Below are 17,049 nucleotides of genomic sequence, written 5' to 3' on the forward strand. Positions count from 1 at the left end.
GAAAAAGGCAGCTAGGCTACATGGCTCATAGCGCTCCATGGGTAAAAGTGCCAGGGCATTTTTTTCAATCGACACATTAAAAAGAGTTGGATAAATAAATATATGATAAATTAGATCTATATCAGTATTTAAACACACCACCCCTTCCCCTGGTTTTTATATAAGTGATAAACTTATATATGTCTTCTAATCAAATGGAATATTTTTCTATCTTCAGGAATGAGTTTATTCTGGGGATGATTCATGGAAGAACTATGTGCTACCATGAAATTACAACCAACACTATAGCAACAAGATTATTATGTCAACACAGACAGTGTATTCTCAAAGCCTAAGAACAGGAAAAACAATTTGAAAAACATATTCAGCATTTCTTAAAGCTTCTTTATATTTTAATTGGCCAAATGTAAAGTGGTCTTGGTTTCAAGTAACTGGGTGACATTTCAAGTTTATCAGACATTTCATGCTTATAACTTCACAGGAATTAATGAATGTGGACCAAATCTAGTCACTGCTAAAGGAACTGAGACATAACACTAGTGTTATGTCTTGAAACAAAATATCTGTAGTCTTAAAACATCAGTGATATGTTTATTCATACAGGCCTCCATACTCAAGTTTTTAAGGTTTTTCAATTACACTTTGTTTGCAGCTAAAGCTTATTGAGATAAAAATTTTAATAGGCTTTTTTTTTTTTTTTTTTAGTTTATAAAGAATCTTCATTCAAAGTGGGCATATGGCTCACAATATACACACTGTAATAGTCAGTCGCTTACTCCACATCTGGTTAATGTGCAACATATGCTATTTTAACCACATGAAGGTCACAGAGCCATTAATTTATTTGTAGTAAATATTTAAACCACTACATGAAAATAATAGCACACTAGGCAGGAAAGTTGAAAATTAAAGCTTAGCTCAGCACTCAGATTCCTCTGGTGTAATCATCTGATCAAGTTATCTAAACCATTAAAACGTGTGTATATAAACTTACACTGGGAAAGAAAAACAACTTGGGAGGGGAAAAAAACTTTTACAAGATTTTAGATAAGAATAAGAATTCAAGAGATGGAATTTGGGGGCAGGAATAGTTTAATTGAGCACAGAATAATATATACAGGAAGCTCAAAGTCAAGTGTATGGCTAGTTGAGTGAAAATTTTAACTAAACTTCTCCACTAAAAGTACATGACAAATCTCTACTGGCTGGCAAGTTCAAAGGCCAGGCGTGAAAGGAAATAAGACAGCTGTGCTAAAGAAAATTCAAGGGAATTCCTTTTTTCCTTCCAATAACTTTTGAGAATGTATATGGCAGAAGTTTACATGTACAACTTTATGTTTTCTTTGCCTAGTAGAGGAACAGAAAGAAGAGACTAGACGTGGAATGGCCAGGAGAGATTACAGGAATAATCTTATGACAGCTCAAGGTCAATTTTGAAAGCAAATTTAAATGGAGCTCAGGGTTTGTTACTATTTCTCCATCTTATGTGCTACAGTCAAACACTTTTTTGCACACTTTTGGAATTTGGAAAAAGACAATGGAAATCATGTAGTACGATCTTCTCATTTTATACATGAGGATATTGAGGCCCACAGAGATTGAATGACTTGTCCAAGATTAAAGGATAAACTCATAGTAGAGCTAGTGAGAAAAAAAAAAAAAGGCTCCTAACTGTAGATATTACTGAACAGAATTGTTTAAAAATCAGAGACTGAAATCAACCTTTCAGCTGAGTAAATACCAAAACACAACAATACTATCCTAGCCAGTCCTCTCCAGCAGATGAAAGGCTCAATTTTCTTCAGAGTTTTTTTCTCACACTACTTGTATCCCAGGAAACAGTTCGATCGGTGAGCCCGTTATCAACTACATTAAACCATGGGCCATGAAATCAACATCGGATGAAAACTGTATTCTGCTTTAAAGCAATGATTTAGGGGTCAGAAGCCCAGTCATAAATCCAGAGTGCTGCATGCACAAAATCATTCTACAATTTCGGCTTAAGTATTTGAGACAGCATACAGTTTAAGAAAATGATTTTCTTCCTATTCATTTATTTTCTATTTTGTCTGACTTGCTGCCTAATGAAGTTACTTGTAATAAAATCAACTTTATTGAATCTAGCTTAAATGCCTTGGGGAAAGCTTTGTAATGAAGTGCTATTCTGGAGTGTTCTAAGTCTGAAGGGAAATGAGTTGTGATAAGACAGGAAGTTCCAGTATGAATGGACTTCTCATGAAATAAGTGAACTTTTTACTGATTAAGCCAAAGGACTGGTGGAGAGTTATTTTGGTCATCATCCTTCCCTGGAAAACAGAATTAATTAGTAGTTCTTTTCATATCAGGTGAACAGAAGCTAGCACGAACCAGTTTTCTCTCCTAAGGAAAGGGGTTTTATGATAAGAATTTTGCACTCTGCTTGGAAAGGAAGAGGAAGGAGTCTTTGCCTTCAGTTAGTGGAATAGGCTGTCTGTATCATTTCCCTTCCTCATTTGTAGTCAAAATCCTTGGGACATATACAAATTTATGAGTTATCCTATAGAATCTAACAGATTAAGCAAATTAAGTAATTTGTAACTACTTAATTACAAAATTACAATTGTAATTCCAATTGTAATTACTTAATTACAAAATTACAAAATAAGTAATTATTCATATCATGCTGACTCCAGGTTATTAATAGAATCTATCAGTTTTTATTTGAAGCAATATTTATGAAGAATAGAAACAATAACTGGATAACTAAAGGAAGGGAAGAACAAAATATATAACCATGCTTCTGACTCTACATAAAGCATTATGGTGACTGTGTAAAATCTTTAGCAATAAGGAAAGTTGAAAAACAGTAAACAAATATAAAAAAATCAGTTTCCCAATCTCTTTTGTGAACTGGCATAAACACAAAAAAATTACAAGCTAAAATAATTTTACAAATACTATTCTTTTTCCAATCATTTTTTATCATAAGGCTTTCAGAGCCTTGGGACACTGAGGGACAGGAAGTTTTATCTTCTTATAGCAAATTAAGCTGTACACAATAAAATGAGTAAAGGGGAAGAAACATTTTTTGATCCACATTGTAAAAAATTAAAAATATTAGAACCGTTACACTGTAGTTTCACCTGTCTGTACTGGGTATTCTTTATTCAACCTGTACAATGCATTGAAAAGTTTCAACTGTAATTTTTCATAACCTAGTGATACTCAGAGATATCAAACATATTTGTATTCAAGGTCATCTTAAACATTTTCAGGGGTGTGCTATCTTAACTGACTTTTTCCCAGTTGCCCAAGAAGGTACAAACATAGCAATATGAATAAAAGTAGTCTTCTTTCCTACTCATGTGGAATCATAAGTTGCTATTGACTTAGGACTAATTACTATTAGGCTCCTTTAGAGGTCCAAGACTGTTAATGACTGCCTCTCCAGAGTCACAGTCTATTTGGGCTGCTGTTTAGAGCAAATAACGCAGCTGTCAAGCAGCTATGAAATATCAAGTGGCCTTGCTAGTGTCTGCAAAACTATCCACCTAGGAAGATAAATATCGAGGTCGTTTCAACACTGCCAACATTAAAGATCGAAGAATAATCTGATAAAGTTCAACTAGAAGATCTATGCTTCATGAAGTTTTAAAAAATATGAAGCTTGTATGAGAAAATGTTGAATGCCCTGCATCTTGGGTCTTGTTTGTTGTGATCGTGCTAATGAGTTCAAGGTCACTAAGAAGAAGAAAGGAAAAGAAAAACAAAATGATGAGTGGTGGTGGGGAGCAAATCAGAGAATAGAAAAATTTGTGGACAGGAGTATAAAATTGAGAGGAGGAAAAAAAAGAAACATTCGAGGGCAAACAGGACTCAAGATGCAGCAGAGAACAGAATGCAGGGAAAGACTTCAGCTGATTTAAACGCTACAGTCTTGTTGGTTACATGTCAGTAATAGCTCTCTTTTGTTACAGAAAAGGACTTGGGAAATGTTTTTGCATTATTAATGAAGCAAAGGATTCCAACAAGGAATTTTTCAACTGATTAGCATGGAATATATACGGTCAGCATGCATATTTCTATTTAAAACGTATCTAATGACCAGAATTTCTGCAAATTTATGCTATGTGAAGGAGGAAGTCATAGGTAAGTGGAATTTAATTGAAAAAAACAAAAAAACAAAAAAAACAACTAGCACATTCCTGTTTGCTACTGACCCTCTTCAGTTGTTGTTGCAACTGTTCCCTCATGGACTCAGGACAATTGTCCAGCTGGGTCTTCTGCTCGGAGTAAAGCTCCTGAAGCCTCTCTAGTTTTTCCCTTTCAGCATCAAGCTTTACCTTCTCCTGAAGTTCAGAAATCAGAAAATAGAAGAATAGAAATTACCTTCACACCCCCAGCAGTCGTTAGTGAACATTTCCCAAGGATAACACAAACAAGCAAACACACACAAACTCCAGACATCCTATGAATGTAGAAACGTATCTTGTTAGTGACTAGGATAAGGGGGTATAAGTGGAAGTAAGGACCAGGGGCCCCGTTTCTACATTCTCCAAACCCAGTCCACTCCATCGGGTATTGGCAACGACCCCTGTCCGTCCTTCCTCCCTTCCTTCCTGCCACCACGTTACAAAAGCAGGGGAAGCAACGGTCATATTGGTCAATGGTCAACAAAGAACAGAAGAAATGCCAACTGAGTTCCTAAGATAGCCCTGCAAAGAGTCACTCGGCAGGGAACCAGACAGAGGATAGCGGGCATTTACCTCAAGCACCGTCAGAGTCCAGTTTGCTGAAGGCAGGTGTTAAGCAAGCTTTGGCAATTATTGAAATTTTGTTTTCAGGTTAGAGGCACGTTAGGTGCACACGTTGATACCCTGGTCACGTGGAACAGTTCTAGCTCTTTGGCAAACTTCAGAGCTTAAGCAATTAGAAAATCTACTGCCCGGGAGAGCGTCTAATTCAGACACTGAGAGAGCTAGTAAAAATGCAAGACTGACAAAGCAGCAAGAGGAAGGCATGTTAGACAGCTCAGATGCACCAAAGGTGTGACATGTACTGTGGAGATAAGGACTTTCCTACAATGACTGGCATAAAAAATAATTGAAACATGGACCATGGAAAAAAAGAAAGGGTCAGAGAATAGAAGAAAGGAGAAGATAACACTAAATCCCTCCCAAGTCACACACTCCAAAGTGACCCTGGATATTCTCCAGGGTATAACAGGCAAATATTATAATACAGTATCACACGGTCTTCCAAGGCCGCCTCTCAAACTGAGAAACAAAACTTCAATGCGTTTAGTGCCAGTTTTCCCATCTTATGTTCCCTTTACAATACTCTGAACCCTTGAAGTAAATTTCAGACCTAATTCTCTCCTTGTGTAACACTCTCAACCTAAACTAAAGCACTTCAGTGGAATGGAAGCACCACCACCCTTTGACCCCTTCAATAAGCAAAATCTTTGCCATCACCTGACTTTCTAATGTTCACTATTGATTTGGTAGAAATAAAACTGGCTTCTAAGCATATCACAGAAAAAATTTTTTCAAGGATGAAGATTTGAAGTAGCCCTATAAATTTATACTACTCTCATTTCTTCATCCAAATGCTCATGATGTCCTGTGTAAACATATACATAGATTCTTTATAAAAGATGTTCGAGTTTAAGTCTAAAACTATATGACATCAATACCTACACAAGTACACTTGAATCTCCACTTTTGGCTTACATTTTAAAATGTCAAGGGCATTTTAGAAATGTATATTTTGATTTAGAAGTACTTCTTCTTTCTCAAAATGATTACATCTAGAAGTGAGAAAACTGAGAATCCTACTCCATATATCAACCTAAAAATGATTCTACAACTTAGAAGTTAGCAGATGATAACGAAAGTTTCCTAAAAAGGAATTCCCTGGCAGTCCAGCGGTTACAGCTTGGCACTTTCACTGCCAAAGGCCCAGGTTCAATCCCTGGTCAGGGAATTAGGATCCCACAAGCTATGTGGCCAAACAAAAAAAAAGAAAGAAAGTTTCCTCAGTCTTTACTGTGAAGTGTGCTCACTGTGCACAGCTGCTGTGTAGGAGTGAGAAAAAGCGATGGCATCATTCACAGAATAAAGGATTCTCAAGTGTTACCTCACAGTAAAATTGAATATACTAGTGCCAGTTAGATTTAATCTTTAGCTTCAAAATTAATCATTTTTTTCCCTTAATAAAACCAACAATACAGAACACCTGTTGTCTTTGGCTAAGAAAATGTGTTATTTCCCTTGTGTGAAGATCTAAGAGTGCCCTATTACACAGCAAAAGAAATTTGTCCACAAAGAGGTCTATTTCTAGGTGTTGTATCACCAGAATTTGCAGCCATTCTAGTTTCAAACAGAAAGCTAAATAAATAAGAAAACTATTCATTCCAATCAAATAGCAAAGATGCAAAGCCTTAAAATTTAAAATAATATTTTATAAAAAACACTGATACGATACTTAATAATATGGAAAGGCACTGGCCTAAAACACAGGTCTCAACTCCGAAGCAATAACCAAACTAATCCTCTGATGCTCTCAATTTTTAAATTGCTAATAATAAGCACAAATAAACAACTAATAAAAAGTACCTTATGTTTACATAGTGCCTTCCTTCTGAGGTGCTCAAAAGGTTTTGCAATCCCATACAAGGGGGCAGTTAGAACCATTATGCAAGCAGACACCATCAGGACCTTCTGCAGCTTCTCTGTGGTTTATCCGTAATTCTGTGACCACTACCTGGGTCTCAGAGTGACAGCTCAGTGGGGCCGAAGCTAGGGCAAAGGAAGTGAGGGGAAGGATGAAAGAGGGACTAGTGGCAGATGGGCCCGGCCATACACCACAGGGGGCCACAGACGTGATATCACTCCTACAAGAGCCAAAAGTAGACAACCTCTGAGCCAGAAAGAAATTAATATACCTCTCTTCTATTTACTGTCCAGGAAGTTTTCAAAGAAAAATTAGCTCTAGGCAAGCAGCTAATTAGAGCTGAAAGTATCACCTTCTACAGCGAAGGTAAAATAGTTGGACAAATTAGATGACATTCCAGCGTTCAGGGATTCTAGCTTTTTACATGTAAAATATGAACACTGGGTGTTATTCTCTTCCCCCCAGATTTAAATTAGTTAAAGTCACCTATTCTAACTACTATAGGCACAGCAATATTTTCCAAACATCAAATTGGGAGAGAGCACATTTTTTTCTTAGGATTCATAAATTTGGTTTCAGGAAATAAATGAATGAAAATGCATTTTTAATACATTTAACAAATTTAACTTTGTGGAAAGAATAACATTATAAGGAATCGGAACACTCCAGGAAGATCCAGATGTAAAGGGTGTATTTATAACAAAGACCAGAACATGACTTCCCTAGAAACACAGACACCTCCATCATTCTCGAATTGACTTGTCCTCTCTTGATGGGCCAGCAAAAATCCAGTTGGGTCACAAGTTCATTGTAAGATTCTGCCTATTTTGCATATTTGAGACTGATGTTCCTGGGAATTCCCTGGTGGTCCAGTGGTTAGGACTCTGCACTTTCACTGCTGAGGAGGGTTCGATCCCTGGTCGGGGAACTAAGATCCCACAAACTATGCAGCGTGGCCAAAAAAAGAAAAGACTGATGTTCCTAAAGTGTATATAGCACCAAAGGTAAATTTTTCACCAGCAAATGAAAGTAAAAAGCAGTATATAAAATTGGGCCTACATCTACTTCCATGGTGAGTTGTTCATTCATTCAATCAATAAATATTTATAAGGGGAATAGAGACAGAGAAACGAGGTAACTTGATCACTGTCCTCATGAAGTGGTTCTTAGACCTGACCACATTAGAATAAACTGGGTGAGCTTTTAAATATAGTATTTCCCAGGCCTTCACTTAGAAACCTAGGGGGTATAAGGCTAGGGAACAAGTTTTTAAAAAATCTCTCCAGGTGTTCTCATATGCAGTCAGAATCACTGATTTAGCCACCCAGAATAATGTGAGAGGCAAAGGCAAAATTAATTACAATTTGATTTTTGTCATGAAGACATAGGACATTAATACAAAATCTACCCAAACTTGAAGACATTTGGCCTTAGCACCTTTCCTTCATAGTATAAAAGTCTTCTCTTACAGGTAACACCTCAAATGTAAAATTTTTACTATTAGATTAAATGCCTCAAGTAAACCAAAAGAAAAAAAGAACTGTGAGATTCCAATATCCAATATGCTTTCAGAGAGGAATGATGCATTTCACTTTCAGAGGTAGAACGACTCGCTTCTAATCATACAAATGATCAGGAGTGGTTATAAATTTACCCTAAATAATCTGAACATGTACACAAGAATTGCCAATAATCTTGAATAAACTTAATAACCTAAGGCTTTCTCAGGACCACTTATTTTGCCAGATCCGTGGTTAAAAGACAATAATAAATTTTCTCTAAGTTGTATTCTCGAAGGAAGGAACTGAAATTTAACTTGCTGGCTCTAATTGAATTCCAATACTACAAAGAAAATTTTTGAATACCTATAAAAAAATAATTTTACCACATTTAACTAATATTTGGTAAGCAGATGGTTCAAGGTTACCCTGAAAAGATGCCTACTTCATTAGTTTATAGGGTTGCCAGATAAAATAGAGGATACACAGTTAAACGTGAATTTAAGATGAACAACAAATGATTTTTTAAATGTAAGTATGTCTTAAATAATGCATGGGACATAATTACACCAAAAAATTATTCTCTTTATTTGAAATTTAAATTTAACCAAGCATCCTATATATTTTTTTCCTAATTTGGCAGCCTTATTAGCTTGATAAAGGTTTTCTTAAAAATTAAGATTCATCTTTCTAATTTCCAAACTGTTCAGCATAGACTCCAGCACCCTCTAGGTACTCAGGCCATGTTTATTGAAACACTGGGTCAAGTTTGGAATTGATGCAGTGATATGTTAAGATTCATAGTACCTAAGCCATCATTTGTAAGGGTAGCCCATCCAAAGTCCTCTCCATACACCCTGAGAGGCCCCCTCCTTCCAGTTCCTGAGCCCTGCGGGGTGGTTAGAGAGGCAGGCATCCTCAGAGGTTCAACATTAGGCAATTGTTTTAGACCCAAAATCACTTATCTGAAATTCTTAAGGCCAGATGTATTCTAGATTTCAGAATATTCTGCATTTGATAGAGGTAACACAGTTCATATAGCATATACTGTATGGCATTTCCACTGAGGTCTGGGGCAAAACCGTGTAATCAAACATGTTTCTATTTCTGCAGCTACTTATGAATATTCATATTGAGCGTGAATATCAGTCCAAGTCAGGTTTTGAAACCAACTAAGTTTTGGTGCCAACCTTATAAAAAGTTTTTTTCCTCTACAAAACTTTTCAGAATTGCAGAGGAAAGATTACAGACCTGTGTCCCCAGATGGTTATTGCTGAAAACCCATTCTCTGCCTGCCTCTAAAGAGGCACATTTTTATGTTACTTTCCTAGGCTTTTTTTTTTACCATTGGCTTTGACATCTTAATTGCACAGTTGATGGATGTTTAGTGTAGAAAACATTGGAAAATCAGAACACTAAGGATTTACATAATCAAACAACCACCAGAAAAAAAATCACACTAATCTGGAACCCTGTTGATTTAATCCCCAAATCCTATGATATATTTCCACTTCCTCTAACCAGGGAGCTAACTTTGAAATGTAAGAAAGAGGCACGGGAAGGGCTGGGTCCCTTCTGAACACTGCCTGTGACTTGGCAAAGACTGCACTCAAGAGGCATTAACACTTTGCTGAGGAATTCTGGGCAGGCTCTCTGTCTTCCCCTGGCTCTGAAGGAAAGATGGGGAGGAAGTAACAGGTACTCTGGCAAGATAATAATGGAGAATACAGTTTAACCACTTAAGACACAAAGCTATATGCTTATTACAGAAAAATAGTCAACTAATTCAAGATTTCACCCAGGAACGTGTTGCATGGCGTAGAGTGATTTAAACTTCAGCTCACACCTTTAAGTGTGTTTAGCTATAAAAGTGTGCAGACCAGTATAGCTACAAAATATCACAACCTATCTGTGTGAGGACAGATCCTTAAACAGAAGGATGGTTTGAGCTTTGTGATCACCATCTAGATCATGGAAAGACTCTTCAACAATACTAGGTAAGCAGAGCCTTTCCTTAACCATTTAATTTAATTTCAGTACAGCTAACTTTTCATTGTCATATGCTAAGGAGCAGAAATGAGACAGATAATCCAAAAATAGAGAAACTGAAAAACTATTTTTAGTTCTGAATTTTTTATGTAGTCAGAAATAGACAAAGACAGAAGGAAAATGTACATAAACAAATGCAGGAACACTTTCATACTTTTCAGCAGTTGCCCCAAATCAGGCTTTGCCTTGGAGAGGGGAAGTGCAGGGGGAGGGAAGTCGCTTCCAGCTTTTGCCCAAACTGAGCTTCATGGTTCTGGTGGCTTCCCCACCCCCAGTCATCAAGCCCACCAACCTAAAACAATCTACCAGCACAGAGGTTAACAAGTCTCTCTCCTTTCTCTTGCCCTAAGAAAACACTATGGATTATCGCTTACTGCTTCAAATAAACATCCCCTCTGGGTTTATGTTCAAGTCTGATACTTCTATTTGTTTAGGGTTTATAAGTTCATAGAGACTCTATTTGTGATGTGGCTACCGTCTGAGAACACAACAGGCAGGTGGCATTTAGCTCAGAGCCGCATGGAAACAGGGGCACTGATGTTCTGGACAGTGGTCCCCATAAGGACAGTGAAAGGTCAGCCCAGGGAGCCACTGCAAAAATGTTCAACAAATACACAATTAAATACACTGTCTATATTTTACGTTGTATATGTAAGTATGTCTATAGTTTATATTTTATATGGTAGCATACAATAAATAGTGGTCACCTATGAAATACATTAATTTATACTAAATATGTAAAATAGAATGATAGCTCCCAAATCAGCTAAAAGAAACAATGCTAAAGACTGGTCTTGAGAGCCAAGGAAACAATGTCATTAATTTCACACCAGGATTTGAACTCTGAGGTGTTACTGAACTTTCTTCCTACGGCTCCAGGCCTTGTCTCCAAAAAATGAGGGCCAGGCTTACAGGATGTGCTATTGACAGCTGAATTGGAGCTTCCCAAACAGGGATATCTTTTAAGGTTTTGGTTTTCTCATTCCACAGTTTATATCTGACAGCAGCAACAGGTGTATGGAAAAGGAAACGAGATCTAAAAGGGCAAAGGCCATTTCCTTCTTCTGTCTTACGCTCTGGCTCGACAGGCAGCGTGATTACAAGCCCCTGGCATGAGCATTTGGACAGACCACCCCAGCTGTCCTGAAACTTGGCTGCACGTAGCTCTCAGGCAGGTGTTTGGCTCAATGTTTCTGTTCAGACCCAGCCAGGACTCACTGTTAGCAGGAGATCCAAGTACAATGTTCCCGAAGAACACTGGGCGGTATTCTGGCACCTGTTATGAGCTGGATAAACAGTGGATAACAGTGCCTGCCTCTATTTCACAGGCTAGAGAGGGAAATAAATATCTAACAAGCCCAAAACAAATATAAATTATAAAATGTTATTTGTAAAAGGACTGAAAGAACAACAGAATGAATATAATCTGAGCTGGAAAGGGCTAGTAGGGTTTTTCTGAAAAACTAACACTGAACTTAAGTGCTGAAAGACAGGCAACCAACAAGGCATGGAATATAGGAAGGGGAATTCCAGGCAGGGCATGCTGGTCTGCCAGGGACCTTGGCAGGGGTGGAGGGTGGGATGGATCTTTAAACAAACAGAAGGAAGGCCGCCATGAAAGTGGCGTGAAGAGGGGAGAAAGGTGATAGAAAGGGTCAGGACAGGTAAGGAGTTTAGATTTATATAAAATACAGGGGAACACAAACCAGAGTGATATGACCTAATTTAAATTTTAAAAGAAAAATCACTCTGGTTACTGTGAAGCAAACAGACTGAAGGGAAGTAAATGGAAATGGAACTCAAAAGGAAATTTTGATGATTTAGAAGAGAATGCTATGAGGGGAGATGCGGAGAAGTTAAAGTAATTGAAAAATAGCTTTGTAATCAATTAGAAGTGGGGGTGATAGAGAAAGCAGTATCAAGATCTACTTCCAGGTTTCTGTGTGGACATATAGGTGGATAGAGATGCCATGTCTTGATGGGAAAACTAGAGGAAGAACAGGATCAGAGGCAGGGGAAGTGTATGGAAGGCCAGGGGAAGGATGAGATCAAGAGTTCGGTTACATCGTGTTCAGCTGGAAATACCTGAGAAATATCTCAGTAGAGATATCAGGTAGGCTACAGGATATGAGTCAGAAGTACAGAATAGGGTTGTGGGCTAAAGACATACATTTGGCAGTCACCAGCATGTACATGTTATTTGAAGCCATGGCTATAAAAGAATGTGAGAACATAAGAGAAGAGAGTTCTCAACAAGAGATGGCAGATGTTAACCAGAAATATTGTGGTGATCATTTCACAATGTATCCAAATATCGAATCGTGATGTATGCCTGAAACTAATATAATATTATATGTCAATTACACCTCAATTTTTTTAAAAAAGTAAATGATTCAAAGCATATATCTTAATTCAGACCAACGAGAGCAAGCAGAACTTTTCTGTGGACTTCTGGGAAAGTCTGAGCTTGCTTCAAAAAAAAAGAAGAAGAAGGTTCAGATCAGAGGCATTGTAACAACTGGCTGGATAGAGGCAGAGGAAGAAGGAACGGGAACTCGGATGGAAAAGTCAGAGAGATAAGTAAGAGAAAGAGAAGGAAAACCAGAGGAGTGTGGTACACGAAGGCAAAGGGGTGGGGGAGGGGAAGTGTCAAGGAAAAGAGTTGTCCCTTGTCTTGAATGCTGCTCAGGAGTCTGATCATAAGAGGGCTGAAAAGCACCCAGTGGGTGGGTTAGGCAGCACCAAGGCTTTTAGTGGTCTTAACAGGAGCAAATCTTATGGAGTAGTGGAACAAGAATGGGAGGAACGGTGAACTAAGCAGGAGAACACACAGTATACTGAGAAAACTGTTTGAAAAGCTTGGCTATGCTGAAGAGAAACTAGCTAAGGCAGGTGTTGGAAGGAACTTTATTTTTAAATAATAATAATTTTAAAAAATAATAATACTGGCATACTGACAGTACAGGTCCAGTAAAGTGGGAGAGGCTGGGGGGAGTTGGGAACAGAAGGACTGTAGACCTCTAGATGTTGGGACGGTACCCTGGGCACATCCAAAGGGACTGGTATTTGAGGGGAAGAGAGCCTTCCTTAGTTGTGAAGATGAGATGCTCTAATTTCTCAGTGAAGTAGGTGGTGAGATCATCTCAGAGCCAGGGTAATGAAAGTGGACTAGAAGTTTGAACAGAGTGAAGGTATGAAATAGCCGTGCTATAAAATGGTAGAATAACTTTACTTGAGAAACAGAGAGATGTTGCCAAGCAGTAATGGGTCTCTATTTGAGTTCGGTTGTCAAGAATATGCAGTAACATCATCCAGCTCAGTCTGCTTTCACTTCCCTCATTCTCCTCTGGAATCCCTCACCCAAAGCCAGTTTTTGCCATTTTTCATATCATGTGATGACAGACAATAATCCCACCTTCCGAGACCAGCTAATCCCCTAACAGCTGCATGAGCTGATTCTATACTTCAAGCCCCCAGCGTCCTCTCTCCTATGCACAGCCTCTATCAAGCCACCAAAACAATAATAGGAAAGATGGAAGTAGCCTCCTCCTTGATTGTTTCCACTCATGTTCCTGGAGTTCTGACTCTACCTTACTTAGGTCTGGAGAATATAACATAACTGTCCCTGGGAAGTGAGATTTAGCATTGACTCAACTTGCTTCACTTTTGTGTAGAATCTGATGCTAATGACAGGTAGACAAATAGAAGTTATAGGTCATGTCATATGCGGGCTACACAAAGATAAACAACTACATGGATGGGGAAGGCAGACAGGTTCACAGGGAACCTGAAACCCCATTCCTATGTCCCGCAAGCTTTCCAGTAGGACATAAATAGTAAAATACTACTAAGCACCAAAACAAAAACATCTGATGCCTCCAATGAAAGTTTCTTGCTGTATCAGTGCGGAAACTTTGAAAACCATAATCCTCCTGTACAGCAGAACTAGACAATCAATCCTTCGATATGGTTTTCAGCTTTTAAAGAAAAATATAGCTACTACCCAAATGGATTCTTTACTATTTCAAAGTCTAGAGCTCGAAGGCACATACATAAAATTTAATATGAAAAAGATGTGCATTTTAATCTTGATAAGCAGGCAACCAAGATATTGATATGTAGCTTTTAATCTGACTTCAATTTCTGACAATATCTTTTTGAGCTCATTCTCTGGCACCAAGATCAAATGCCCTCCTTTATAGGTCGCAAACAAAGAGAAGCCTAAAAAGGAAGCCACACTGAGCAGAAATCCTTTCCACATATTACCACTGGAGTTTACTCAAACTGAATTTTTTTTCTTTTTCTCAGCTTAGTGGAGAACGTGATGAGCAAGAAAGGAATGTGTTCAAGCTCATTAGTTTTTCTTTCTCAAACTGGAATTTTAAATTTTAATTTAGGCTTAGTTCAGTTATAACTAACTCAGAATTTGAGAGGAGAGTAAGTGAAATATTTTCCGCAAAAAATAGACAAACAGAAAAACAAAAAACCCAACTACCACCTTGAATTCTAAAAACTGCAAGTAATTCTTCATACTCTCTAGGAGGTATCGGCTAACATTTAGGTTGTGGCCTGAAATGTGTAAGCATTTCAAAAATATTCTTTTCCAAAATAAGTGTCAGCTGTGTTTCACAGCTTTCACTCAGCAGTGTGTGAGGATCCCCTGAAAACTGCAGTGCATTTTTCAAAGAGCAGTGCACTTGCATTGAAGCCAATGGCAAGGCGAGACAGATGAAATGCATGGTTCCCATTCATCTTTTTAATAAACAGAAAAATGAAAAGAAATGAGGCAACCATATTTGAATATGTTTAAGCCACCCTTACAGGGCACTGCTGGAAAGAAGTTCCAAAGTACTAAAATGATTCTTTAAAAACAAAGCAGAATCAGAAGAGCAGAAAGGCTGATTGGAAAAAAGCAATTCACTCAGCTCAAGCAGAATAAGCTGCCATGAATACTGGCTCAAAAACTAAACAGGCTCTACTATCTTAGCATCAGCTGCTCTGCACCTGACAGTTCTTAATTTGCAACTACTTACCTCATCTTAAGACTTTTTTCCAGTGCTGCTGTCTCCAGGAACATGACACACAAATCCAAAACCATGGCAATTCATACAACATTTAAATTCAATCAAATGGAAGCACCATTTTGCCCATAAAATTTGTATCAAATATAATTTTATTTTACCTTGGTCTTTTCACCAACAATGTTCTTTTCCAGTTCTGCTATTTTCCGATTTAGATGATCCAAAATCTCCTTCTCTTTCATAAGTTCAGTTGTTTCTGATTTTTGTTCTCCATCCAAGAGAGCACATTCCATATCCAACTGAGGACACAAAAGAAAGCTCAGAGGTGTTTCACCTTCAGGGAAATTTTCAGCTGCTCCCTTTAGAGGTGCATTTTTAACAGCTACAAATTGCAAAAAGTTTTACCATTATCAGTCAGATTATGGAGCCCAGAAAACACTCCAGAGAACCCACGTGAGACTCAGGATTCCTATATGAGAAAGTGGGGAGGCCAGAATATATTTGCTAACACTAGTTATCTTCTCATTTAATTTTTCTATGATAACCCCTTTTCTGCTTACTTCTCAAGGATATTTTGCCTATTCGCTTAGATTCAAGCTCAAGTGTGAACCATCTTGGGAGCAGCCCCGTCTCTTGTTTGTCCCTAGAGCATGGGAAATGAAAATTATACTCAGCCCAGCACGCAAGCGCTGCATTCCTAGCAATGCCAGCAGGAGGGGCTTCCCGGGGTCTATGCATAAGATAACAGGTGAGCAGTCCCCTTCCACACATGGGCTGATTGCATCATCCGTGAGTACAGACATGCAGATCCTTCTTAGGCAGAGTTAGCTGCTTCTTCTCATTCTATGGAGGTATTAAAAAATTGCCCCTTTCTTTAATTATGTAAATCCCCCCATAGTGCCAAGATGATACCCAACTTATACTTAACATGCTCAGAAAATGTTTGTTGGATTTGAACTTAAACGTCTAAATACACGGTACCTCAGCTGACAGATCTTGAAGCAGCTCAGAAAGCATACACTAGTTAAGACAAAGTCGGTTATATATAATGCACATTAAAAATGGCTTCATATGTTCATCTCATGGGATGAAAAAAAAAACCAGAAAGAAACATTAAAAAAGGCATTTCTACCCCACATATGTACCCATTTTACACAGCTACAAATTGCTCATGTTGACCTCTATGTATTCTGCCCCCCAATAGGCACTGATATATTTAAGCTAAAGGAAAGAAAGAAAAATGAGAGAGGGTAATAAGTGAACTTGTGGTTTATACCTCTCTGGAAGATTCCTCCATCTGGTCATTTATATCTTTGATTTTTTGTTCAAATTCCTCGAGGTTGTTCAGAATTGCTATCCGGGACTCTTCCATCGCAGTCAACTCCTGAATCCTTTGTTCTTCACTTATACCCTCTGGGGTCTGTGATTAATCAACACAGAATAGGGCCAGTCACACTTCAATTCCAGAATTCCTCAGTTAATAAACCAGTCACAAGTCTAGCGTTTCAGAGTCTGTGTCTATTTGGATTCTGTAATAAAAGCATCCTTGTGATTGTTTATTTGGAACTCTGCATTTTCCCATAGACCCTCAGTACACAGGGGCTTAGTTTAGCTCCTACAAACCAACTTCAGTGTACAAATTCATGTCCTTTTAAAGCCGAAATAACTAAGAGGTTATAGAGAGGAGGAAGTTGTGGTCCACAGAAATTGTCGGGACTTCTCTCAGGTTATAGACAAAGTTCAGCAGAGCAGAGAACTAGAATCTGGACTAGACTTTCAACAACCTCCTCAGGAATGTCTCTTGGGCCCACTGCTACCTTCATCAT

The 17,049-nt window shown here is 38.1% G+C and overlaps 1 protein-coding gene across 3 annotated transcripts in view; it reads right to left on the reverse strand.

Moving 5' to 3' along the window:
* PHLDB2 (pleckstrin homology like domain family B member 2) overlaps window positions 1-17,049 on the reverse strand; it is a gene marked incomplete at both ends in the record, with an annotated part of 112,089 nt that overhangs the window by 42,996 nt on the left and 52,044 nt on the right. For 2 of the 3 annotated variants that reach the window (XM_079704218.1, XM_079704216.1), the window contains 3 exons: window positions 4,200-4,328; window positions 15,385-15,522; window positions 16,500-16,643. In XM_079704218.1, the coding sequence (XP_079560344.1) occupies window positions 4,200-4,328; window positions 15,385-15,522; window positions 16,500-16,643 (411 nt within the window). The remainder of the gene's footprint in view (window positions 1-4,199; window positions 4,329-15,384; window positions 15,523-16,499; window positions 16,644-17,049) is intronic. The other variant, XM_079704217.1, reaches the window with a different exon arrangement.

The sequence above is a fragment of the Hyperoodon ampullatus genome (genome assembly GCF_949752795.1).
Source record: "Hyperoodon ampullatus genome assembly, chromosome: 5".
In the NCBI taxonomy this organism is placed as follows: Eukaryota; Metazoa; Chordata; class Mammalia; order Artiodactyla; family Ziphiidae; genus Hyperoodon; species Hyperoodon ampullatus.